This window comes from Lolium perenne, chromosome 5 (assembly GCF_019359855.2).
Source record: "Lolium perenne isolate Kyuss_39 chromosome 5, Kyuss_2.0, whole genome shotgun sequence".
NCBI lineage: Eukaryota > Viridiplantae > Streptophyta > Magnoliopsida > Poales > Poaceae > Lolium > Lolium perenne.
Genome location: NC_067248.2, coordinates 241,684,328 through 241,708,325, shown reverse-complemented (window position 1 = coordinate 241,708,325; position 23,998 = coordinate 241,684,328). Strand labels below are relative to the sequence as shown.

At 46.9% G+C, this 23,998-nt stretch overlaps 3 protein-coding genes across 3 annotated transcripts; all 3 read left to right on the top strand.

Annotated features, from left to right (window-relative positions):
* Nucleotides 1–7,920: 7,920 nt before the first annotated feature.
* On the top strand, nucleotides 7,921–12,634 carry LOC127302451 (inositol-tetrakisphosphate 1-kinase 6). The gene is made up of 12 exons (XM_051332922.2): nucleotides 7,921–8,133; nucleotides 8,571–8,606; nucleotides 9,157–9,352; nucleotides 9,529–9,617; nucleotides 9,706–9,777; nucleotides 9,858–10,060; nucleotides 10,612–10,765; nucleotides 10,965–11,078; nucleotides 11,268–11,330; nucleotides 11,634–11,770; nucleotides 11,879–12,026; nucleotides 12,165–12,634. The coding sequence occupies exons 1-12, from the start codon at nucleotides 7,984–7,986 to the stop codon at nucleotides 12,309–12,311; spliced, it is 1,509 nt and encodes a 502-aa protein (XP_051188882.1). The 5' UTR covers nucleotides 7,921–7,983; the 3' UTR covers nucleotides 12,312–12,634.
* Nucleotides 12,635–13,755: 1,121 nt separating this feature from the next.
* Nucleotides 13,756–16,125, top strand: LOC127302452 (uncharacterized). Its single transcript, XM_051332923.2, has 5 exons — nucleotides 13,756–14,076; nucleotides 14,163–14,335; nucleotides 14,535–14,613; nucleotides 14,691–14,805; nucleotides 15,117–16,125. The coding sequence occupies exons 2-5, from the start codon at nucleotides 14,164–14,166 to the stop codon at nucleotides 15,783–15,785; spliced, it is 1,035 nt and encodes a 344-aa protein (XP_051188883.1). The 5' UTR covers nucleotides 13,756–14,076; nucleotide 14,163; the 3' UTR covers nucleotides 15,786–16,125.
* Nucleotides 16,126–22,334: 6,209 nt separating this feature from the next.
* LOC127304231 (uncharacterized) lies at nucleotides 22,335–23,389 on the top strand. Its single transcript, XM_051334930.1, has 2 exons — nucleotides 22,335–23,240; nucleotides 23,333–23,389. The coding sequence occupies exons 1-2, from the start codon at nucleotides 22,335–22,337 to the stop codon at nucleotides 23,387–23,389; spliced, it is 963 nt and encodes a 320-aa protein (XP_051190890.1).
* The last annotated feature ends 609 nt before the right edge of the window (nucleotides 23,390–23,998 follow it).

Here is a 23,998-nt window from a genome sequence, read left to right as displayed (position 1 = left end):
TTGACATGAAACCGATTTTGTTGGGAAGATAACGACGAATAGAACCCCAACAAAAACTGGAAATATGGAGACTCCTCACAGAACATTTTAGATGATTTTAGAGAGGGAGTCTCCCACCGTCAAGAAACGGTAAAGACGTCCAAACTCGAAAACGCAATAGAAGATGCATGCGGATTCCGTTTTCGATGAACTTGGGCTTGTTGTAAAGCTAGCAACAAGCTCAAGAACCTCACACAGAGAAACACCAAGAAGCAATAGGGATATGCAAAGTATGCAAAGGATTGAGCTCTCTAAGACGATGCGATCAAGTTACCCAACCGAAAGCCCCTCTTGATAGTGCGGCTATTTATCCTATAATCCGGTCTCCCAACAACCACCTTGAGACCGGTAAAAGGAAAACGTAGCAAGGCCATACCTTTGCCTTGCGCATCCCGCTTGATCTTGATGATAGCTCTTCAAGCTCCACTCAAGCCGGAATGCCTCACTTGATCATCGTCGCTTCGTGAAGACTCACAAATGCTCCCCCATACACCATGATGGGAAAGCTCTATTGATGCACATCTTCACATGTCCATTATCACCAAATGGACGGCAAGCTTCAAGCATGTGATCCACTTGAGATGCTCATCTTGAACTTGCCCGACTTAACCTTGTACCTTCTCATACTCTCATAAGATAGAGCATGGCTAATATTGAGTTCCACATAAGAACTCCATCTTCATTTCTTCTTCTTGATCATATCACATATGTATCTTCAAACCGATGATCTTGATGCCAATACACAAGCTATACCTTTATCTTCATGGCATCCATACTTGAATCCAACACATGGAGAACAAGTAGTACTTATGGAATATTCCTTCATATAAACTCAATGAAAACATTAGTCCATAGGGGTTGTCATTAATTACCAAAACCACACATAGGGGCAATGTACCCTTACAGGAGGTCCGGGTCCTTCTCCTCTTGGGTGTGCATCTCTTTCGCCGGTTCTAGAGAGGCCAGCCGCTGGCTGCCGGATCTGGGTTGGTGGAAAGGTGCTACAATCGGTGCGGTGGGCTCTGGGAGACCGAGCCAAAGCTCGGGCTAGCAGTGGCCAACCCTACGACGACAACTCCTACAGGTTTCCTAGTCCTTCTTGGAGGTGTTCGTGATGGTCTCTATTCCTTCTTCCCCTCCTCGGTCCCAGGTGAAAACCCTAGGTCCTTTGGACCGAACAGTGATGGCGCCTTAGCGTCGCTAGCTTCTTGGTGACACTGCCTTGGGACGAGGATCCCCAATGTATAGTGAGTTGGTCTTCGCTTGTGCAGCGGTGCAAGGTGAGACCCTACCATGGCTCCAGCTGAAGTTCTTCAACTAAGGTGTTTGCAGGTTTTTCTAGCGGCTGATGTCGTCGTGGTGTAACAACAGATGCCAATGGATGACTTAAGTTGGGGCCGAATATGCGCAAGAGGATCCGGAGGAGGGTAAGATGGAGAGAGCGAACAAGAACACAAATAAGAATACAGGCGATATACCCAGGTTCAGGGCCCTCGTGAGGAGCTAAAGCCCCTACTCCTGCATGCTAGTAGTATTATATCTCAACAAGGAGCTACATGGTATCTCACTTAGCCACTTGTCCAGAGGTAGAAGAAGAGCTAGAGGTAGAAGATGAACCGTACGACTAAAACCAGACGCAGTTTTCTCTATATGTCCGTCGTCCCGCACAGGGGAACCCCTCCTCTCCTTATATAGGGGAGATGAGGCTTACAAAGGAAGAAACCCTATGGGAATCTATGTCTACCTAAGCCTACTTTATAAAGCTCATTTGGCTCTGGCCATGGCGATCCCCTCTGCGGCCCTTGTCTGGTGACACTCTTTGGTCGGCCTATGGTTGTTTAATCGTCAGCACTTTGCTTTGGTTTTAGAGCTTCGTATAAAGCTGATCCTACGTACATCATCCTGATCTGGAAGACCGGATCTTTGACCTGCAGTGGACCGTTGGTCCCGTTCCGGATAATAGTACCAGCATACCTCTGATATCTCGATCTTTAGTAACCCGCATCTCGCATTCTTATGCCGGATTTGCTTCCAGGTTCCCTTAAGCCGGGAACCCCTATCTCTTGTTGGTATTCTGGATGGGTGAACTTCGGGTTCCCCCCTATCCCGGTAATCTTTATGCCGTACCGCGGTTTAACCTAAGTTATCCAACATAATTGCCTTATGTCGGCTAATATAAGCCCCGATTAGCCTAGCCTACCGGGGATTATTCCCCCGACAGCTGCGTCGTTTGGCTCTTTGTTGCACTTCTCTTCGGTAGTTTGGCGCCCTCAAGCCCGAGTGAGGGATAGGGGTCCCTTTGGCGGTAGTGGTTGCAAGGGTCGCGACAAGGCCCGGATTTTCCTGGCGAAACTGGTTGTTCTCCATCTTTGAGGCTGGCGGTGTTCTTCCTCTTTTGCAACTACAGTTCGTCCCTCCTTTGGAAGCAGCAGGCCCTGGCCCGCAGGAGTGCGGCCCGTGCGGCCGCACAGGGCCCCAAATTTTTGGGGGCCGAAATTTTCTGACTTTGTATTATATAGTCTGTACATGGAAATAAAATCACAAAAGTATTTCAGCCGGACTGGTAATGGTGCACAACAACGTTCCATTGAGTACATATTGGTTCATAGATTGTTACGTAATTTAATATACTAGCGTTATTATATTTCTGTCATGGGATAATTCTTATAATATGCACTACATATTGGGATTCTGAAAGTATTTTCCTACATTTAAAACCTAAATAGGAAACCATTACAGTTAGACCACCTTTCCGATCGGTTTTTAAGCTATACAATATATTTCCTCTTAAAATAATTTTAAGCTGATTTTATCACAAATTTAGAATATAGGGCCCCATTTATAGTCTCGCACAGGGCCTCAGATTTTGTCGGCCCGGCCCTGGGAAGCAGTCGTCTTTCTTCGTTCTGCTCGTGCTCCTGAGCGGCTCTCAATCCTGGACTTATGGTGTCGAGGTTTCGGGAGTGCCCATAGTAGGGGAGGGGCTTCTTCTTGCGTTCTACAGGTGCTAGTAGTTGCTGCTAGAGCCGTTGTTCTGGTTGTGTTGTGTTCTTCGTTCTCAGTGCGGCCTGTAATCTTCGATCTTAGCATGTTTCTGATCTTCCGCTCTCTACACCCTTGTTAATTACATCGGTCGTTTGGGGTGTTAATTTAAAGCTGGGCTCTCAAAGTCTACCGTCTAAAAATCAGCATTCTCCAAAAAAAAAAAAATGTTTATGGACAAAAGTTGATCCAAGAAGAAGTGAAGAATTGTCGCATGCAGTGACGTACTACGACGCTCCTCCTGACAACCCGCAACTGATTTCGGTTAGTAAGCTGCTAGCCCATGCTGGCCATTAAAGATTCAGATAGAAATCGTGCTATGCCACTGCTGCACATGTGGAGTTCCTGCCCGGGTCTCGATCGATCGTGTGTCAGCATGGTCTACCGCTCGTTGCAACCATCGACATAACCTGCAGCCATCAATCATACCGATGCAAATTTAACAAATGTGCAAGTCAAAACCTCTAGTCTGTCTCCTCTTCTCCCGCTATAAGAAACCTGCCCGCCCGCTGTCGTCGCCAATTCATTTCCTCTCAATCTCAACTCAGATAGCTTGGCGCGCGCGCCGGCAATGGAGGGGATCTTCCCTTTCGTCTTCGTGGCCTTCAGGAAGCGGAGGACGAGGGCGCCGGACAGCTACGAGCGCCTGGTCGTTCCCGGCGGCGCGGCGCATGGGCGGGAGCACGCGCGCTTTGACGTCGGCGGCGCCTACCAGTCTCAGAGCTGCCGGTTCCCCGTCCGACGTCCTTCCGCCGACGGGCTCGGTTTCTCGCACGACGATGACCGGCCGCGGCCGGAGGACCTCTCCGGCGAGCTTTCTCCGCCGTCCAGCGGGCGCGGGGTGTCCAGGTCCCGGAGGTTCAGCAGCATGCGCGTGCTCGCGTGCATCGGTGGCCCGTAAGAACGCACCGTTGCTGATTTGCTGCTGTCTGACGCTCCGTAGTTTTGCATGTAGCTAGAAGAAAAATCATGTTGAGCAGCATTTTGGAGTAGTTTTGTACTCCCTTCATCCATAAAAGGGATGTTTCAACTTTAACTAGATTTGCATGTATTTACATGCTAAAATACGTTTAAATAAGTGCATAAGTTGAGACATCCTTTTGTGAACGGAAGGAGTATAGTTTCTTACTTCACAAGCAAAATGGCTGTAAAAATCACACAAAGTCATTTCGTTTCGTGATGGCTACCCAGATAAAACCGAGTTTTGCCCTTCACTTGTTTTTCTTGAGTAATGCTACACCTACGGAATCAATCTACAGAATCAGTTTACGGACACGGGGTGGGATCATGTGATTGGAAGGGACTCAGCAGTTGCCCCGAGTTTTTCTCAACCAGCCGAACCATCGTTTGCCACGTTTATCCGTAGGCGGAGTCCGTAACAAATTTGCCCGTAAACCCAGCATTATCGGTTTTTCTTCTGTATGGAGAACGGTAATTCTACACCAACGGACGAATCCCGCTACGCGCTGACGAGGTAACGCACGTGGCTGGCCAGCATGGTATTTCGCTCGTCCCTTCCAAAGAAAAATCAGCCAAAAAGAGGTTGACTAAAGCACTGTATGAAGTATCAGCGTGGTATGGAGAATATTGGTGCAACATTGTACGACTCATAAATGAAAATGGAGTACTGTATTCTTCATCCGTTCAAATGAAATAAGTTCTCTTTTTAAATCAAGTTAGGTCAAGTTTGACTAAAGCTTTAGAAAAAACTATGAATAATTATAGTATTATATAAATATCTTATGAAGATATATTACGATTTTGTATTCTACTCCCCTATTCTATTTTAATCTATATTTTAGGCCAAATTTTTGTTCCAGATTAAACTTACATTCTATCTTTTTAGTCAATAAAAACACAGATACTTCGGCTCTCTCTATTGGACGGCATTGCTGAATGAAGTTTGGATTGATTGTCCATATATTTGAGTAATACTAATAAATGAAACACTAATTTATTTGATTTTTCCTAGGATGTTTCTAACTTTTCTTTAGATATTTAGGTTCTTTTATTTGGGATGACATGTGGGATCCAGTCCACCTTAGCAAATTGCTACTGTTTTTACCACCTCTGCGCTAGCAACTGGGTTCCACCAGTTTGGTTGTCAGCTGGTTTCCAATCCGTCATTTGCACGATTTGTAAATTTAGTGCAAAAGGATGGTAGATTTCGGCTTCAAAAAAGTGCTATGGGTACGTTTGGTTCAAGGCCGATGTTGGTTTACCAAAATATTTGTTACCGACATTGTACTGGGCCGCCTTTTGGTTTGCCCCCTAAATATTAACTAGCCCAACCCTAGTGCACCAGTTGCGATGTAATTTCTCGCCAATCGCGGACGCAAGAATAGCTCGCCAAAAGTATGGCCGTGCTAATGATTTGGTGGATCTGACAAAGGCATAAACCAAACATACTAATTTATTTCGTAATTTCGAGCAACAATATGATACTTTTATGATATTCACTCTTGCCAATTGCATTGCTCTCAACTATACTCGACAAAAAACGTAGCATTTTTTTTGAACTCAAAACTTATTTAGTTGAATCAACATCAAATGCAGAAAAAAAAAACTCATATATAAACATGTACTTAGCCAAAGAAAATAATAATATTCCTTCAAATAAAATATCACCCACTTCGTCCAAAATCAAAACAAGACCTCTCCTAACCCTAGCGCCGCCTTCACGTCCGCCTCCTCAATAGGTTGGTTCCACCTCCTCCGGCAAGCCTCACCGACATCGTGAGGGGTGGGAAACCCGATCTATGTGTGGAATTTTAATAAAAGTAGTGATTTTTTAGGGATTTGGGTAGCCATTTTTTTGTCATCCACGTCAGTGGAGATGACATCATCTACAATAAGTGATATTCAACTCTTCGTTCAACGATGATATCTCCTTGTCGACGTTGATGGTGATGTTGAAAGATTCCAAATTTCTAGGTATGGGATTCCAGATCTTGCTTCGTCCGATCGATTTTGGATCTTTTCTCGTAGTTGTCGCGACGAGGATTGTCCTCGCAATATTTAGCTCGACTACTACATCATCAAGAATGGTGATTCATGTTGTTGGCTCGCTAGTGACCTCGACCAAGCTGTTCGGTTGCTTTTCCCTAGCATGTTAGTGTCGATACTCTTGTTGATGTTGATTAACTACTCTAATTGTTGCGTGTGTGCAGTTCAGTTTAAATTTTTAAGAGAACCTCCATTGATATTTATAGGTATGTGGCTTGGCATCTAAGTGCGGCCATCTTTAGAAAAATCTCTTGCCACAGAAGAAGAAATAGTTTGGAGATCTCGAATATTTTCTTATTTTCTAAAATTATAGTTTGTGATTGATGGAGACCCGCTATATACCATGTACTATTTGCTATTGTGAATATATATGGTAAAAAACATATTTTTTCTATTGGATTAGATTCCCTAAGGGTTTGTTCGGTTTCAGAACCGGATGGTACGGAATGGAATCAAGTCGTTCCTCAGGGCGATTCCTGCGTTCGGTTCTGGGATGGAACGGAACCAACACGTTCCTCAAAAGCGAATATTCGCTGTAGATCCGGAACGAGCCCGTCCGGCCGAATCGGTCGAACGAAGTGGAACGGGCTCTGTCATCGGGGCTAATCGCGCTAATCTCTCTCCCCGCGGACGGACCAGCGCGGCGGACGGAGCAACGCGGCGGCGGACGGAGCAGGGCGGCCGCGGACGAGCATGGCGCCCTCCCTCGAGCTCCTGCGCGCCGGCGAGCCGCCCCTCCCTCAGCCTCCTTGAGGTCGCCCCGCCGCCATCCTCCAAAGTCGCCTCTGCTCCGACGGGCGCGGGCGGGCGGAGGTCGCTGGGCGCGGGCGGGCCGAAGGTTGGCGGGCGCGGCGCGGAGGTCGCCGGGCGCGGAGGTCGCCGGGCGCGGCGGAGGTCGCCGGGCGTGGAGGTCGTCGGGCGCAGAGGTCGCCGTGCGCGCGCGAGGTCTCCGGGGCGCGGAGTTCACCTGGCGCGGAGCTCGCCGGGCGCGGGCGGAGGTCACCAGGCGCGGAGCTCACCGCGCGGAGGTCACCAGGCGCGGAGCTCGCCGGGCGGGCTCCTCTCCCGTGGTTTGGGAAATAATTAGGGTCAAAATTGGGTATTTAGACTAATTAGGTTCTAATTAATTGGGTATTTAGACTAATTAGAGTCCATTCCATTCCACAGCTTCTGAAATCAACCGAACACCCAGATGGAATGGAATGGAATGGGATGGAATGGAATGGAATGGAACGGAACCATTCCATTCCATTCCACCACATCCCGGAACCGAACACATCCTAAAACACTAGCCATGCTCATTCTTTAGGAACAAAAATAAAATAACCTCAAGACAATGCATCAGATTCCCTGGAACACTAGCCATTCTCAACCCTAAAGAACAAAAATAAAACAAATAAAAAGAGAAAAAATGTGCTCTCCGCATTTCGCCACTGCCCCGCCACCTGGCTGCCATGCGCCCGTGGGTCCCACCATGACCCTCTGACACGTGGCCCCACCGCTCAAGAATTTCTCCTTCCTCGTGTCCGGCTCACTGAGATTAGGTGACATGCCTAAGGCATGTCACGTATGAACAGTGCGGTGACATGCACCCCTTTTCTCACCGTCGGATCTAGATTAGATGGTAGGATATCACTGCTACAGGAACCATCTACAGTGCATTTGCTACAGGATATTGGCACAGTACATTGCTACAGTACATTCGCTACAGGCCCATCTACAGTCGCGTGCTACAGTGCTTGATCTTGTGTGTTCATTTTCAATCCTACGGCCTACGGTGCATGTCACCGCACTGTTTATGCGTGACATGCCTAAGATCTCAGTCCGTGTCCGGCCCCAACCCCCAACGCCCAACAGAACAGAAACCCGAACCCGTCCGTCCACCTCACCGCAGCCATGGCCGTCGAGCGACCCGTGCGGCTGGTGCTGGACGCGTCCCTCCTGCTCGATCCCGTCGAGGGCGGCGGTACAGGGGAGGTGGCGCCGGCTCTGCGGCCCGGGGCGGAGGCGCTGCTCCGACGGCTGCGCTACTCCAATCTCGGCGTGGTATGGGCTCTGCTCCTGACCCGTTCGTGCGATCTGCGGTTAAGTGTTACGATTGTGTCTTTACTGGAGCTCGTTGCTTGGTGTTATTGGGTCCTGAGCTGATTAGGATGCGATTCAGGAGCTGGGCATATTTTGGCTGATCAGGTGGCTGTCCATGACTCCGTTATTTTGAAATTCAGCTCAACTCCTCTAGTGCCATCTCTGATTAGCATCCATGGTCCATTGCACATACCGATTTGGGAATCCGTTCATTTCTTTGAGCACAACTTGTTGAGATGTTACCCGGGTAACATGTCCCCATTGATATGCGCATTAGTGTAGGTGAATTGTCTCCTCGCGATGTAATTGTTCATTGACATAGATGTCATTAAGTCATGAATCTTGAACATGTATTAAATGTCTAGGCAACTGACTGCTCCTCTTGCTACTTTTTTCAGGCAATTTGCGGTCCGAAGGAAATGCCAATGAATGTGGTCTCTGTTTAATCCCGTCTTGATTTTTTTTTTTTCGTAATTATTGTTTCTGATTCATCTCAGTGATACTGCTTATGATGGAGTCTGTACATAGTATACTTGAAGTGGAAGTGGTTACAAGTTAAGCTGCATGATCACTTCAGATCTTTTGGCACGTTTTCATTTAGTGCTTTGGTAACCAACATATTTACAATCATTCTATAATAAGCCAATAAAATGTCCAGACATTCCACCATATGCCCTGACAGACTCAAGATATAGATTGATTTCCAAATGCTGCACTTGCACTTATCACTCTCGATATCTGAAAAGGTATTCTCTTGGTACCCGTTGTGCAGTTAAAACCTGCAACATTTCTGGCCAAAACCTTTCCTAACTCTCAGTCTACTGTGCTAATATTTTTATATTATCCCCAATGAAATAAATCCCTGCCATCGCAAGTTTGCACCACTATATTCCCGTTCTTTTAGAAGGCATTGTGCTGTAAATGTATTTCATCATTCTAAAAGTAGTATACGCTTACACAGGGCTTTTCTGTTGCTTTTATTAGTCAGATTTTCTGGAAAAGACAGCGAATGCGCACTCCTTTGGATATACATTACTACCTGCTCCAAGTGGGAACATTTTACTAGATGAGTCGATGTTAGAATGGAGCAGATCAAGTTCCTGTTTTTATGCTACTTCCAGAGTGGATGAAGATTTATTTTCTGCACTTCAGAGTCATAAGTGGAGAGTTATTGCTGTAGGTAAGCATACACCAGGATGAGATGGTAATTATCCTCCTCATGCTGTTTCCAGGAAGTCGTTTTGCATTAGTACTTCATTCATGATATACTTCTGTGTAACATATGCTGTTTTACATACTAGAAGGAGGTGTTATTTTTGCCCTATGAGGGCTACTGATATTCTTCTTTTGATTCAGATAATGAACACAAAACGAAGGATTCTGGAGTTGTAAACATTAGCAAGCCTGAAGAGCTGCTTCTCAATTTGGCTACTTTAATTAAAAAGGTGAAATTGCTATTGGTGTCTGCTTAGGCATTTCCTTTGTACTCGTGTTGTGCAGTAACTTTGAATTTACAAGTGTTCTTTTGTTCAGGAAATAGCTAGCTCATCTGTTTTGATGGTTGGCTATGCAATGAAACAATCCCGTGAACAAGACTTTGCCAAGGCAAGTTTTATATAGTGTATGTTACTGACTACATAGTATTTGATCTTTACTGGTGCATCAATATTCCTATATTGTTGCAGAGAGGAGCATTCCCACTTTATCCTAGTAAAAATGGGCTTATCTTCGTCCCACTCTCATTTGAACTTCCTTTAGCTTCTCAACTTAATGAAGTTGACATGATCCTCCACAAAATGACTGATGAGATCGTCAGCATTGACCCAAACTGCTCCATCAGTTTTCCCAAGGGGATCTCATTTTCTGCAGGAATGTCTGAAATTATAAGGTAGTAAGATTCGCAGGAGGTAATCCAATGGATTTACATGTTAATATGTTCTATGCATATCTTTTTTAACTGAACCATGCTTTTTGGAGTCTCGGTAGTACTAGTTTTTTCTGTATTAAAAAGATTTGCGTTGGATCAACCCAGTTATTGAAAAGTGCCTACAAATACAGTGTAAAACCTAATGCACAGTTATTATCTTGTACTCTATTGGTGCAATTGTTTGTTTTTTATCAGGTCAGGTTTTGAATTTTCTACCATCTACTTGTGTTTCACTAAAGAAGGAACAAACAATGCAAGGGAAAAGATAGGTTGCCACTTGAGGTTCTTTTTGAAGGAACATATTACATATGTGATGGTAGTTTGATATGAAGATATGTACATGGGATATCATTACCAAAGCAACAAATAGCAAACAAGTCTAATAGTGTCCCTTTTTGATGCATGAGCATATGTATATGATAACTTGCTGTATAATAATTGGTAATCTTAGTTTACTATTTTTGAGCAGTTAAACTTGTTATGTTTTCACTAGAACCCTCTTTGTTAAGCAGGTTTATGGAAGAGTACCCTGATTTTTGTATCATTGATCCATTCAAAAACATTTCCCCATTGTTGGATCGTCTTCAGATTCAAGAAATTCTAGTTAGATTGCAAGAACTTGGCACTGAAGGAAGGCCCAAACTCAGAGCACCCCATTCTTTGAAGGTCCTTTTATCTGAAATACACTTATGCAGAAGTCTGACTTTAGTGCTTTTATGTTGTTTGTTACTGACATCTCCCATCTTTAGGCGATCCTGTTTTATTGCACTTCTGAAGAGCATTTATTTTCCTTGCATTTCTCTTAAGCTTACCTATGATTAACTTTGTATTGCATATTGAGTTTCCTTGCTATTTTGCAACTCAGGTAAAAAACTTCCATGGCAGTGAATTACACAAGCAACTGGCAGAAACTAATTTATCATTTCCACTCATCGTGAAGCCACAAGTAGCATGTGGAGTTGCGGATGCGCACAATATGGTAGCTTGTTCTCTTTGTATTTATATTCATGTATCAGTTGAATGTTGTGGTATGCATGAATTTCCAGTCATATCCTCTCGTCACCATTCACATGAAGATGGTTAGGGCACTCATTGTGCTACTTAATCCCTTTTAGCTAGGGTTGAATTTGTTTTTCTTATGCATCTGACTGAAAATTGTTGTCTGCAGGCATTAGTTTTTCAAGTCGAAGAATTTAGCAACCTTAGTGTGCCTCTTCCAGCTATTCTACAGGTAGAACTTTCTGCCTTTTCTCCCTCTGATGATGTCTTGCAGGGAAATAGGCATCTCTGATAGACTCTTGATGCATGCATTATATGTTCTGGCAATTAATCATTTCGCATCTTCACCCTACAGTACTATGTTACTAACTTTTTACATCACTATGTACTGCAACCTTGACACTTTTAGACATCTCATGTTGACTTCCTGTCCTGTTGAGCTCTGTGCTTCAACTTCTCACTTCACTCTGCAGCTCTGTGCCTATTAACTACAGTTTGCGAACTGAAATGTGTAGATTTTATTTGCGTAATGTAGGAATACATTGATCATGGATCCAAGATATTTAAGTTTTATGTAATTGGAGACAAGGTTTTCCATGCCGTCAAGAACTCCATGCCCAATGCAAGTTTGCTAAAATCGTCATCAGGAGATGAACCTCTTACATTTAACAGGTACACTAGGAACAGTTTTATGTATTGGCACGGTATTGGATGCCTTTCACATTCATCTGTTGAATTCTACGCTTTGATGCCAAATTATAGTTGAATTTGCCTTCACAGTCTGAAGACTCTTCCAGTGGCTACCAAGGAGCAGCTACTGCAGAACAGGGTACAAGATAACAAATCTCTGGACATCGATCTAGTGGAAAAGGCTGCAAAATTTCTTAAGGAATCACTTGGACTAACGATTTTTGGGTTTGATGTTGTCGTAAGTATTTCTTTTTCTGGTCTTTGTATGACTTGGTGCTTTTAGAATCTAGGAAAGCTACAAAGAGTAGGTTCTTCCCCTCCAGTCGCCACCATATCCTACTTCGGAATTGTAAAAACCAGCATTTGGATATTGCAGGTTCAAGAGGGTACCGGAGACCATGTCATAGTGGACCTAAACTATCTTCCATCCTTCAAAGAAGTTCCTGACTCTGAGGCGATGCCCGCGTTCTGGGATGCAATCAGGCAGTCATACGAGTCGAAGAAAGGGAAGGGACAAACTTAGCCAAAGGCCTCAATGAAAATCATACACAATATCGGCGACAGCATCAACACCATTTGGTGGAGAACACTACTCCTTTGTGTTGAGTTGACTCGCCGGCTAGAAGCGACGGCTTGTCACCTAGAATCGTAGAGTACTTTGAAACTTTGCAGGCAGAGATGTACACAAATAATCCAGGAACGAGAACAGAAATAAAGCTCAACTGTAGATCAGTTCAATTAAGTTTAACCTCCTTTTGGTGTATGTTGTATGATTTCCATGTGAATGCGAGTGGCCTGTAGACACCTCATTGCAATTGATATCACATGATTTACTGCTGCTCTCCATGGACCATGCAACCTGTCGATGTCGGTTGACTCGGTTCTCTTTGGGCGTGTTTGGTAGACTGGGCGAGCTCAGATTTTCCCTCCTCAACCCACCTTTTGTTAAGAGATGTTGTTTGTTAGGTCGGCTCGGCCCAACTCGCCACCGCCCAGCTCATACGGAAAACGGCCGAGAGCCCTGCCCGAGAGCGAAGCTCAAATCGAGCTTCTCTGCTCATCCGGGGCGAGCTCATCCCGCAAAACACTATTCCGCCGCTCCCGCGAGACCCCCAGACCTCCACCCCACGTCTCATTTCCCCCTCCTCCTCCTCTCACGTCTCCTCTCCCGACCCTCCTCCTCCTCCCCTGAGAAACTCCCCGTGTGTGGAAAGCCCCGCGCCTGCGCCTGTCCCTCGCCGCCGACGACTCCATCAAGTGGATCCTCTTCCAGCGGGCGACCTCCTCTACCGCCTCTCCGTCCGGCAAACGAGCAGCAGGAGATCTGGAGGTGCTCGGCCTCACCGGCAACCGAGAAAGAGGAGGAGCTCGGCCTCCACGGCAGCATCAACGACGCGCCGCCAGGGCGTGCTGCCTCGTGCCGCCAGGGCGTGCTGCCTCGACGATGCGCCGCCAGGGCGTGCTGCCTCGACGATGCGCCGCCAGGGCGTGCTGCCTCGCGCCGCCAGGGCGTGCTGCCTCGACGATGCGCCGCCGGGGCGTGCTGCCTCACGCCGCCAGGGCGTGCTGCCTCGACGATGCGCCGCCAAGGCGTGCTGCCTCGCGCCGCCAGGGCGTGCTGCCTCGCGCCGCCGGAACGTGCTGCCTCGACGCGGCTCCACGCCATCATCAACGACGCGCCGCCAGGCGCAGCTCCGGCCAGCCGCCAGTCGCATCTCCGGCTAGCCTCCCCAAAGAAGGACCCGATTGCTTTTTTATATTCTGCTTAAGGACCTTTGTGTAAAAATTCGGACTCAGCTCGTCTCAACTTATACAGGCTATACCAAACAACTTCTCTACTCACCATCTCTCAACCAGGCCGGGCTACCAAACAACAACAAAATCTTAGTTGGGCTTGTATAAGATCAACATGTATGAGTGGAGATAGTTACTCTGAGGTGGCCCGGGCTACCAAACACACCCTTTGTATCTGTTGTGTTCTAGTTTCTGAATTACATCACCAGGATACAAATGGATGCGACATGTTTCTTCAGAAAATCCTGCTTTCATTATGAAAGATTGAAACTGAATAGATTTGTGCCATGTGGAGGCCAAGGAGAAAGGAACACTTGATAAATGAATCATCTATTCTAATAATGCTTTCCATTCGGCTGTATCTCTGTCCCTTTCACCACCAGATTTGTTACATTTGTACAGATTGCGTGGTGCTCCAGGGAAAGTTTCAGGATTGCCGGCCCATTTTCTGGCCCTTAACTTTTTTTTTTCGAATGAACCCCTTAACTATTCAGGTAAGCTTCTGCCACTGTATTTGCATTATATGCAATCTGCTCTCCTGCGCCTCGGCACCTTCCTTAGCTGTTCACTCCTTGTGTAGAATGGACCTCATGAAGAGGGCAGCTGGCATGGCGAGGGGCGCATCTGCAGCTCCGGCGCGGAAAGGTGAAGACGAGAGCTTGGTTCTCTTCGGGGAACTGTACAAACATGATCAAGTAAAGGATATGAATCTCCTTGAACCAATGTTCTCTATGGAGTTTGAAGCTATCCAAGGTCAGATTTTTGTTTCTTCACCTGTCCATTTGTCATGAGATGCAAGTATTTTTTTCTTCTACTATTGCCATCTAGAGCTAACATGAGGTCTCGAGTAGCTGATTTCAGTAGATGATGAGCAAGATCTAGGGAAACTAATACACATCTTTGCTTGGAAGATGGATAATCTGATTGGCGTGTTTTGGTTGACTGAATATAGGAGACCGCCGTATGTACAAACTCGCGTCAGGGAAGAGAAATTACCTCCTAACAGATGGCGAGAAGAATGATTACGACTGGTAAAGATGAAGTTGCTTACAGTTCACATTATTCTTTCTACGTGCTGCATATTTTGAAACAGAACAGTTCATTTCAGGCTCAAGACTCCTCCAGCCACCCCGCTGTTCGCCTCCCTTGAGATGGAAGCTGATTCCTGCCAAATGGTTTTTCAGAGGGAGTTGCCTATCCTTCAAGTACTTAAAACTTCAAGGGTATGATGACTATTGACTCTTCACAATAGTAACAAAACTTTCACTTTACATGCTTAGTATAGATGACATGCAGCTCTCGCGCGCGTTGTACAAAGAAAAACAATCACTACACATTATCAAAGTGATTTACCTACCATTCACCACTCACCAAGTTGAAATACCACCATCATGATTTCAGAACATGTTCTAATACCACACAGGCGACCAAGGAAGTTGTGCCAAGCCAAAAAGAGAGAGAGAGAAGCTATCCGTTTGCAATTTATTCATCTTTTCCATTGATCTTACTGTTTGACATTGTGAAACTTTGACAGCTCTCAGGAAAGCTGGAGGCAGCCAGTAGTAATACATCAACGAAGTCTGAATCTCCTACGACATCCAGCTCCTCAAAGTCTGCCACTCCAACGGCCAGACCAAACTCTTCATCATCAAAGAAAAACCTCACCACCAGAGCATCCCCTGCCTTCTCCAAAGTGGAGACCTTAGCTTACAAGATAGATAAGAGATCAAGCTACACACCTCTGGGAAGCAGGCCGCACAATGCAGTGGCAGTTCCTACTACAGACACCAAAGCAGCTAAGAAAACCTCTTCAGGCAAGAAGCCCGCTGCCCCAGGCAGCACGAATGCAGCCAAGAACATTCCTAACAAGCCACTGACAAAGAAAGTTGGAGCGGCTACGCCGAGAGCTCGGACCAAGGACCATTCGACTGGTGCAAACGATCTGAAGGTGGATGCCGGCAACGGCAGCGCCACAAGAAGAGTGTCACGTCAACCTGCTGCAGCAACGTCCATCGGCAAGGTTCCGTCGATTCCAGCGGCGGCAAGAGGAAGGAGCAGAGCTGGGGGTGAGCCGGCTACCGGTAACACTGTCCATGTCGCTGAGGCAGCGGCGGTTGGGAAAGGGAGGAGGAGAGCTGGTGGGGGGAACGAGCAGCCAAGGCAGCAAAAGCTTGGAAGCCATGCAAAGGATCTGGTAGCTTAGCTGCCGGCATTCAGCATTCTGGCTTCAGTTTTCAGTTGCGTGAATCTATGCAGAATGCTGTTAATTCGGAAAGCTTGCTCATATTTTATAATGGAGATTTCCACCATGCAGAGCTTGGAACAAAATGAATGACGGGCCAACAATCTATTCAAAGATGTAAATTTGATGTCAGTACCAAAGAAGCACTATTTCAACAAAGCAATTTCAAGATTAAGGGTGGGCTAAGGCGCACCTTTGTCATTACTCGTGTCGTTGTAATCTTTCGACCTAGCCTGTAGGTAGAAACAACAGTTATCACATTTGTTTGTTGCTTTTTATTCCCCTGTTTGTGGATACAATCTCATATTATGTGTTACACTCAAATATTCTTATCAAAGTTCAGATGTTGCTAGTCATATGTAACAAGTAGCATAAGTACATCTACTAAATCTAAACAGGTATACATGGTCCACACGAAATTCAGGAGGGACTGCTTAAAAGACCAGCTGTAGTCCCTGCCAATTTGGCCGCCAATTAGCCACGACGTGTGGTGTCAGCAAGCGTTTGTATGCTTGCAGCACTCACTGAGGATAGTGCTGTCAGAAAACGTGTGCACTTATTGCATAGTATGGCAATCAAAGTCGTTACAAAATGAGAATGCGCCTTGTAAAATGAAGTTTTTGGTACACTTTGTTCCGCAAGATTTTGTTCAATGGTAGTGACCAAGGTGAGAATGGTTTTCTGGATCACTCTTTCACTAGCTCTATTGTGTTCGTTTTTATTTCTCCCAAATTCAACGAAAATGTGAAATTAAAAGTTTCAGAATAATTCTAAGTATAAATTGGTCATCAAAAGTGAAGTCTGAGTCGTTGGCTCGAGGAGTGGTGACGATGAAGCTCGATGTTGAACGATAGAGAGGGGTTTAGCGTAATGTGATGGATGTTGTATTGAGCCTCTCGGGCGAGTATATGTAGTGGTACAGACTTGGAGGCTAAGACCATGTACTATGTGTGCAAAAAGCGGTTCAAAGAGACCTATGATGCGGTTCCACACATAGTAGAGCATCGATTCATGTTGTCAGAAAGAAAAAGCGACGTAAAATATTGGTTCGGTTCAAAGCGGCTATATCTGACACACAAGGAAAGAAGCACCCAATCACAGCAATGGAGGTGGCGTTTTGGCTCATAGGAGCAAATGCTCCTATTATACAAAATAATTAAAAAACAATTTTAAAAATGTTAAAAAATTCTGACATAAATTTTTTGTTGTACATCGTGACATTCTATGTTAGTGCACAAGTTTTCATGGAGAAATAACATTTTATGTGGTGTGTACAAAAAAGATAAAAAAATATCCTGTACGTAGTCGTGTTATAGCATCAAAATTTGTCTTTTTTACTGGAGCCACAAATTTTTATAGTTTTTTTTGAAAACTTGTGTACGAACATAAAATATGTAGATGTACATGAAAAATTTTAGTTTAGAATTTTTTGACACTTCAAAATGTTGATTCACACAATGGGAGCAAATGCTCCTATGAGCCAAAGTGAATATCCCCCAATCACATGCATACTTTAGAGGAAACAAACAAGAAAAGGCTGAACTTTCTGCATAAAACGGGCCCCACTTTACATGCACAAGCGGCTCAATACATAGTAGGGATTCAGCCCGATTCCTAATTCTGATAACATTTGCTTTGAATCGAACACACATTGTACATGGTCTAAGATAGTTTTCCTAGATATATGGTAGGCAGAGATTACAAATCCTAGACTACCTGATATACCTATACCAAATATATCTCTAACACTCGATGACAACATCGATAGTGGCTCACATGGGCAGGTGGTGTCCAATATAATTGTGTTCCATGTCGACATTGGTGCATTTATAATGATTTCTCATGGTATTTTAATACTAATGTAAGATGAGAAATCTTTTTGCTCTGTTGAAGAAAATAGAGGTTAGCGCTAAGGCATAAAAATACCACATGATGGATCTCATTGATCGAATCTCAATTTCCTCAAGGCTGTAAAAAACTAGCTGTCGATTTGTATAGGCACAAATAGAAAAAGAACGAAAAACAAAACAGTACGAGGCTCGCTTCTTCCTCCGCCTCCGTCTCTACGCTGCATCGCCAATCACTCCCCCTGTACGGTACGACTCTCAGGCTGGTGCCAACGCGGGAGAGAGCGGGGGCGGTACCGCCCGGCGCGGGGCGGGAGAGAGGCGGGAGGCGGGCGAGACGAGAGGGAGGGGCGACGGCGGGGGCGCCCGGCGCTATCGCCCGCTGCCGCCCGCGTTGGCGGCGAGAGCGAGGCGGGAGCGGGGCGGCAGCGATGGCGGGGTGGGGCGAGAGGCGGGGCGAGAGGTAGAAGACAAAGGGGGTTTTGCAGAAAACCCCCTAGGGTTTTGCAGAAAAATAAAAACATGGTAGGATTTGGCATTTTAGGGTGTTTTGAGCCAAATTTTGAGGGGCTTTTTGCACAAAAATTTAAATAGAGCTGGCACTATTTTATGATGTAATCGGTAACAATTTTAGTTCAATAAAATAATTTCCTTGCATTATTTATATTGTTGTAATGTGAAAATGAAAAGCTGATGTCGAGGAGAGAGAAAAGCTGACGTGGAGGAAAGAGAAGTAAAGCTGGCACTATAGTCTATGCATTGGCACCGTGTGGTGAGAGTGGGGTGAGAGTGGGGTGAGAGTGAAGAAAAAAGCTGACGTGGTGGGTGAGAGTGGGGCGGCCTCAGTCAGTGTCAGTGTCAGTGTCCGTCTCCGCCGTCGGCGCATCACTCCCGATGTCCGTCTCCTCCGCCTGGGTCGTCTCATCGTCCGAGTCGTCTTGGTCTGTCTCTGCATCCGCCTCCTCAGCCGCCGTGTCCGTGCCGCTGTCCCAGCCCGTCTCCTCCTCGGCGTCGTTGTCGTCGGAGAACTCCGGGAAGCCGTTCTCGTAAGTGATCGTGAGGATCGTCCTGCCCTGGACGGCCGGCGCGGCGCGCTCGGACGGGCGATGAAGATACTTGGACGGCGCGTAGTGCTGACAGAGCTCGTCGAACTGCTGGTTGGTCAAGTCTTCCTCGCGCGCCATCGGCCGGAAAGAGGTGGTGCCGTCGTAGCCGCGCGCTGGCTTCCCTACGTGTTCGCCGACGATGACGAGGATCTAAGGCGCGCAGAGCACACGTACGTACGAGTAGGTTGCGATCGCCAGAGGAGGCTTGCTGAATTTGTAGCACTGGTCAGACGAGTCGATGAGGATTCGGATCCCGGATCCGGCTCCGTGTTCATGTCTTCCTCTGGTGGTGGCGAAATCTTTTTTTTGAACAAGGGGTGCCCCGAAGGGCCACGAAGCTTTCCATTAAATCCAAACGGAGGAGGTATACAATATTACAAAGGACCCCATAAGATCCAAATACACATATAGGTCTCTAGCATTTGCAGAAAAGATCTCACTAAGAGATGATAAAATACAATCAGGTCCTTCTCTTTCCCCACCGTCGAGCCAGAGATCTGCTACGCCGCCGTCATGCAAAGAGGCGGGGACGAAACCACTTGCCTCAACGCAGCCGTAGTATGCGACTGCAAACCTCAGGAACCTCGCAAAGGAGGTTGATTTGCCGAACACCATCGCCGGCAATTGGATAGGCCATGAAGTGGCCTTGGATCTGCTCAAGAAAGTAACTTCCCACCTCCGGAAAGCAGAGATAACACCGTCTTCACCATCTTCATCTTCCACCTCGCCTCCACGGACGGCCAGGTCGATGTCGAGGATGTCAAGGGCACATCTTTGCAACCCGCAGTGCTTATTGCAGGGGGGCTTGGCAGGAGTAGCATACGATTCCATCCCCCACCGCAGGGACTTGACATCGCAGCTGCTCGGCCATCCACCGGTGCCGCACCAAAACACCAGGGAAAGAGAGCCCCTGCTCATCTCCATCGATCCACCGTCCTCCATCCGTCTTCCCCACCCCTCACCACCACGGCCAGCCAGTGGGAGAAGAACGAACAGAGCAAACATGGAAATCGAAGAGGGAGAGCAAACCTTGGGCTTATTGACGGTGATCCTTGGGGGAAGGTCGAGCGGCGCCATCTCCGACCGCCGGAGTTCCTTGCCGCGCCGCCTCCACCACCACACACACCGGATCTTGCCCAGATGATCTGGCGCTAGACTCCCAAACAACGGCATCCAGCCGAAAATACTAGACCTAAACCTATCTACAGCACCGGCGCCTCCCCCTCCCCATCTCCGGCCGGCAGCGCCGCCGGAGAAGGGACGGGTTCGGCCCGGTCTCTCTCGGTCAACGGGCAGAGGAGAGGAAGGGGGCGGAGAGGGAGGAAGAAGGAGAGAGGAGCCACCGGAATTGGACTCGGGTCTCGGTTCAGGGAAGAAGTTCAGTAGGAGTAGAATGTTTTCCAACCTGCAACATGATACTCCAGTTTTATTTATTGACTGTTGGGAGTAAATCGTATTGTCGACTTGTTCTTTTACATGCATTATTGACTTGTTGGGAGAACTGTTCTTAAATAGAAAGTCGTTGCTCTAGTTCCACCGTTTTCCACCTTTAAACTACTTAAAATCCCAATCACGGCGATTTACACAAAATAACCCTTTTGTGAAAGAAAAGCACAGACTGACCCTCCGACGAAACTATTTCACCCATCTAACCTTTTTGTGTGGCGCCCCTCCCATCGGCGCCACACCTCACTGTGTGGCGCCCATGCGGGCGGCACCACTCGCCCGTCCGACGTGGCGCGGTCGACGCTGATGTGTGCTCGAGTCTGACGTGGCAGGATGTGTGGCGCCGCTCCCATCGGCGCCACACATTGAAAGTGTGGCGCCGATGCCAAGGGCGCCACCCATCCACTTATGTGTGGCCGCGCGAGCCCGCCCCAGCCCGACCCAGCCATTCTCTTCTCTGTTTCTTCCTCCCTCAAGAACAAGCCGGCCGGTTCTCTCTCTCCCCCCCTCAAATCCCTACTCAAATCTCTTAGATTTCGTCAGATATGCCCGTCGAGATCGTTCCCAACCCGTTCCTTGAGGTAATCTCCTCCGTTCCCCTACTTTTCATCCATTGATTTTGTGTATTTGATTGAATCGACATGTGAAACCCTAGATGTGAAACCCTAGGTTGATTTGAGGGTGGATGTGGATTTGGTTGGATGTTAGGGTTGTTGAAGTAGGAGAAATGGTAGTGTGCTAGGTTGTATGTGTAGATTATGTTGATTATGGTAACTAATGAACACATGTATGTATGTGTTGTTCACATTATGCTAGGGGGGTGGATATAATTGTTCATGTTCATCATGTGGACAAGGATGCTTTCTTGAAGGGAAACATAGAGCCGGACCCGGAAGAGGTTGACTTGGTGTTTGACCTTAGCCCTAGCTTTGTGGAGGTGGTAGCACAAGTGAGGGTTGAGTTGAATTGAAATGAGCCAAATGATGGTGTTGAGCTAGAGGGAAGACATAATGTGGGGTTTGAAATGCACACCCATTGGAAGACAATGCGTATCAACTCCGAGCAACGTTGGTCCGTTTACAAGGAGACGGTGGCCGGGTCACAAGACAAGGCTGTGGAGTTGTTTGCAACCAAGACGGTTGATGCTCGTATTGAGCTTGACCTTAACCGGCGCTCCTCCCCCGTTCAAGCTAGGAGTCCACCACCTATGAGCCAAGAAGAAGCCACCCAATCTCCCATTGTCCAATCTCCCATTGCCCAACAACCTCCGTTGGAGAAGGAGTATGACGAGCATGACGATGGTGATGATGGTTTCGAGATGAATGACAACAATGTCGGTGATTTGGATAGATATTGGACGCAAGAGGAGATGGACCACTCCATTCCTTATTCCCGATGCTATGCGTCGGACTCGGATGATGATGGACCCGATGAGGAACTTGATGAGGATGGCTTGACGGCTAAGGAAGCCGAAAGAGCCGAGATATTCAAGAAGGTAACCGGACGGGATATTCGGATACCATTGTTCCGTGATGTTAGTCTTGCGGATGGAGCCGTGGTTGATGGTGGCAAAAGTTTACTTCTTGGAGCTAGGCCAATTTCCAAGAGAGATGTGGATGGTAGGACGTCTATGACCTCTAAAGGGCTCATGTTTGATACCTTCTTGGAATTGAAGATATGGTTGAAGGAGTTCTCGATTAAGCATCATCGCCCTTACATCGTTGTGCACTCGGACTTGAAAAAGCGGTACACACTAAAATGTGCAGATAAAATGTGTCCATGGGTTGTCCGTGCAAGAACTTTCAAAAAAGGGCCCGCTTGGCACATAACAAGTTGTGTAGCCACTCACATGTGCGGGGGCCGAAGCTTGATGGCAAGGATGCGCAACCGGACCACTGTCAACTCACATCCGTGTTCATGCATACAAGCTCTCGGCAGAGATATCATCACTTCCAACCATGAGCATTAGGTCCGTGCAAGATACGATGAAATCCCGGTTTGACTACGACGTCAAGTATGGGAAGGCATGGAAGGCCAAACAAGCCGCATTCAAGATGTTGTACGGTGATTGGGAGGAAGCGTACTACCGAGTCCCTAGGTTGTTGTTAGCGATGGCCGCTACTAACCCGGGTATGGTGCATGTGGTGGAGCCTTCTAGTACCAAAATGACATTGCATGATGGTAAAAGAATGAGGGTATTTCACCGTGCATTTTGGTCATTCGAGCAATGCACGAGGGCATTCGAACATTGTAGGTCGGTCATCACCATCGATGGTACCTTCTTGACCGGGCAGTACAAGGTCACACTATTGGTGGCAATTGCAAATGATGCGAGCAACCGCTTAGTACCATTGGCTTTTGCATTGGTAGAGGTTGAGAACAATGATATCTGGCAATGGTTTTTCCATATATTGAGGACGAGGGTCATACCACCCTCAAAGGAAGTGTGTGTCATCTCGGATCGTCATCAAGGAATTCTCAATGCGGTGGAGATTGACATTCCCGGGCATGCTCCCTTACACCACCGATGGTGCATGAGGCATTTTTGTGCAAACTTCTACCGGGCATGCAAAAACAAAGAGTTGTCTGGACTTCTTCAAGATTTTTGCCTCGCTTACTCCAAGCGCCGCTTCACAAACCTATACAACGGATTGCTCAAGCACAAAGACCTCACCCCGGGTGGTTTTGAGTTTCTTCAGAGGCACCTTATATTTAACTCAAAGTGGGCACGAGCTTATAATGAGGATGGGAGGAGATATGGTCAAATGACAAGCAACATGGCTGAGTGCTTCAACAATGTGCTGAAGGGTATCCGTGCATTGCCCGTGACAACAATCATTCAATACACATTCGAGAATTTGAATGTCTATTTCCAGAACTACACCGAAGAAACGGAGAAGGAAATTTCTAAGAACTGCGAGTACCCAACGAAGGTTCAAGAGTTCATGGACTTTCAGGCGAGGAAGGTGGACTCCCAAATGGCTACATGTTATGACAATGTTGACTGGGTGTATCAAGTGAATGAGCCGGGAGGCACCACACAAGGTAGTGTCCAACATGGAGGCCGGGCTTTCCGTGTGTCCCTAAAGACAAGTGAATGCACATGTAGGAGGCCATCTTTGCTTCATTTGGCTTGCTCCCACTTGCTCACAGCGGCACGCACTAGACGTGTGGACTACAATAACCGCTCATGGTTCGGGAGTCTGAGTTCTCCATCGAAGCCACAAAAGGACATGGGCTCCAAGGTTTTCTCCCTACTTGGACCAATCACAATGTCCGGAATATCATGGAGTGCAAGTTTGGCCCGATCCGGAATGGAAGGTTGTGAAACGTGGAAGAAGAAAGACAAAGAGGTATCACGGAGATATGGATAGATGGGGTCACTCGGGAAACAAGTTATTCCAAGAGGCTCGCGAGCCAACTAATTATGGATCATGCAATAGTAAGGGGCACAATAGAAGAAAATGTACATCCGGCAAAAAGTCTAAGGGGAATGATGTCGAGGGTACTCCTCGGCAATGCCCTCCGATTGGGGCTTAGGGTTAGCGGAATCCTGTAAGCTGACACGAGACATCGGTTCACAGACAAGCGGGGAGAGCGATTTACCCAGGTTCGGGGCCCTCGATGAGGTAAAACCCTTACGTCCTGCCTGTCTGTTCTTGATTATGATGATAATGGGTTACAATGGGGTGCCGAATAGTTCGGCTGAAATCTCGTCGAGAGGCTAAGCGCTGCGGCGACCTAGCTCTAGACTTTCTGGTGGCTAAGGTTGCTA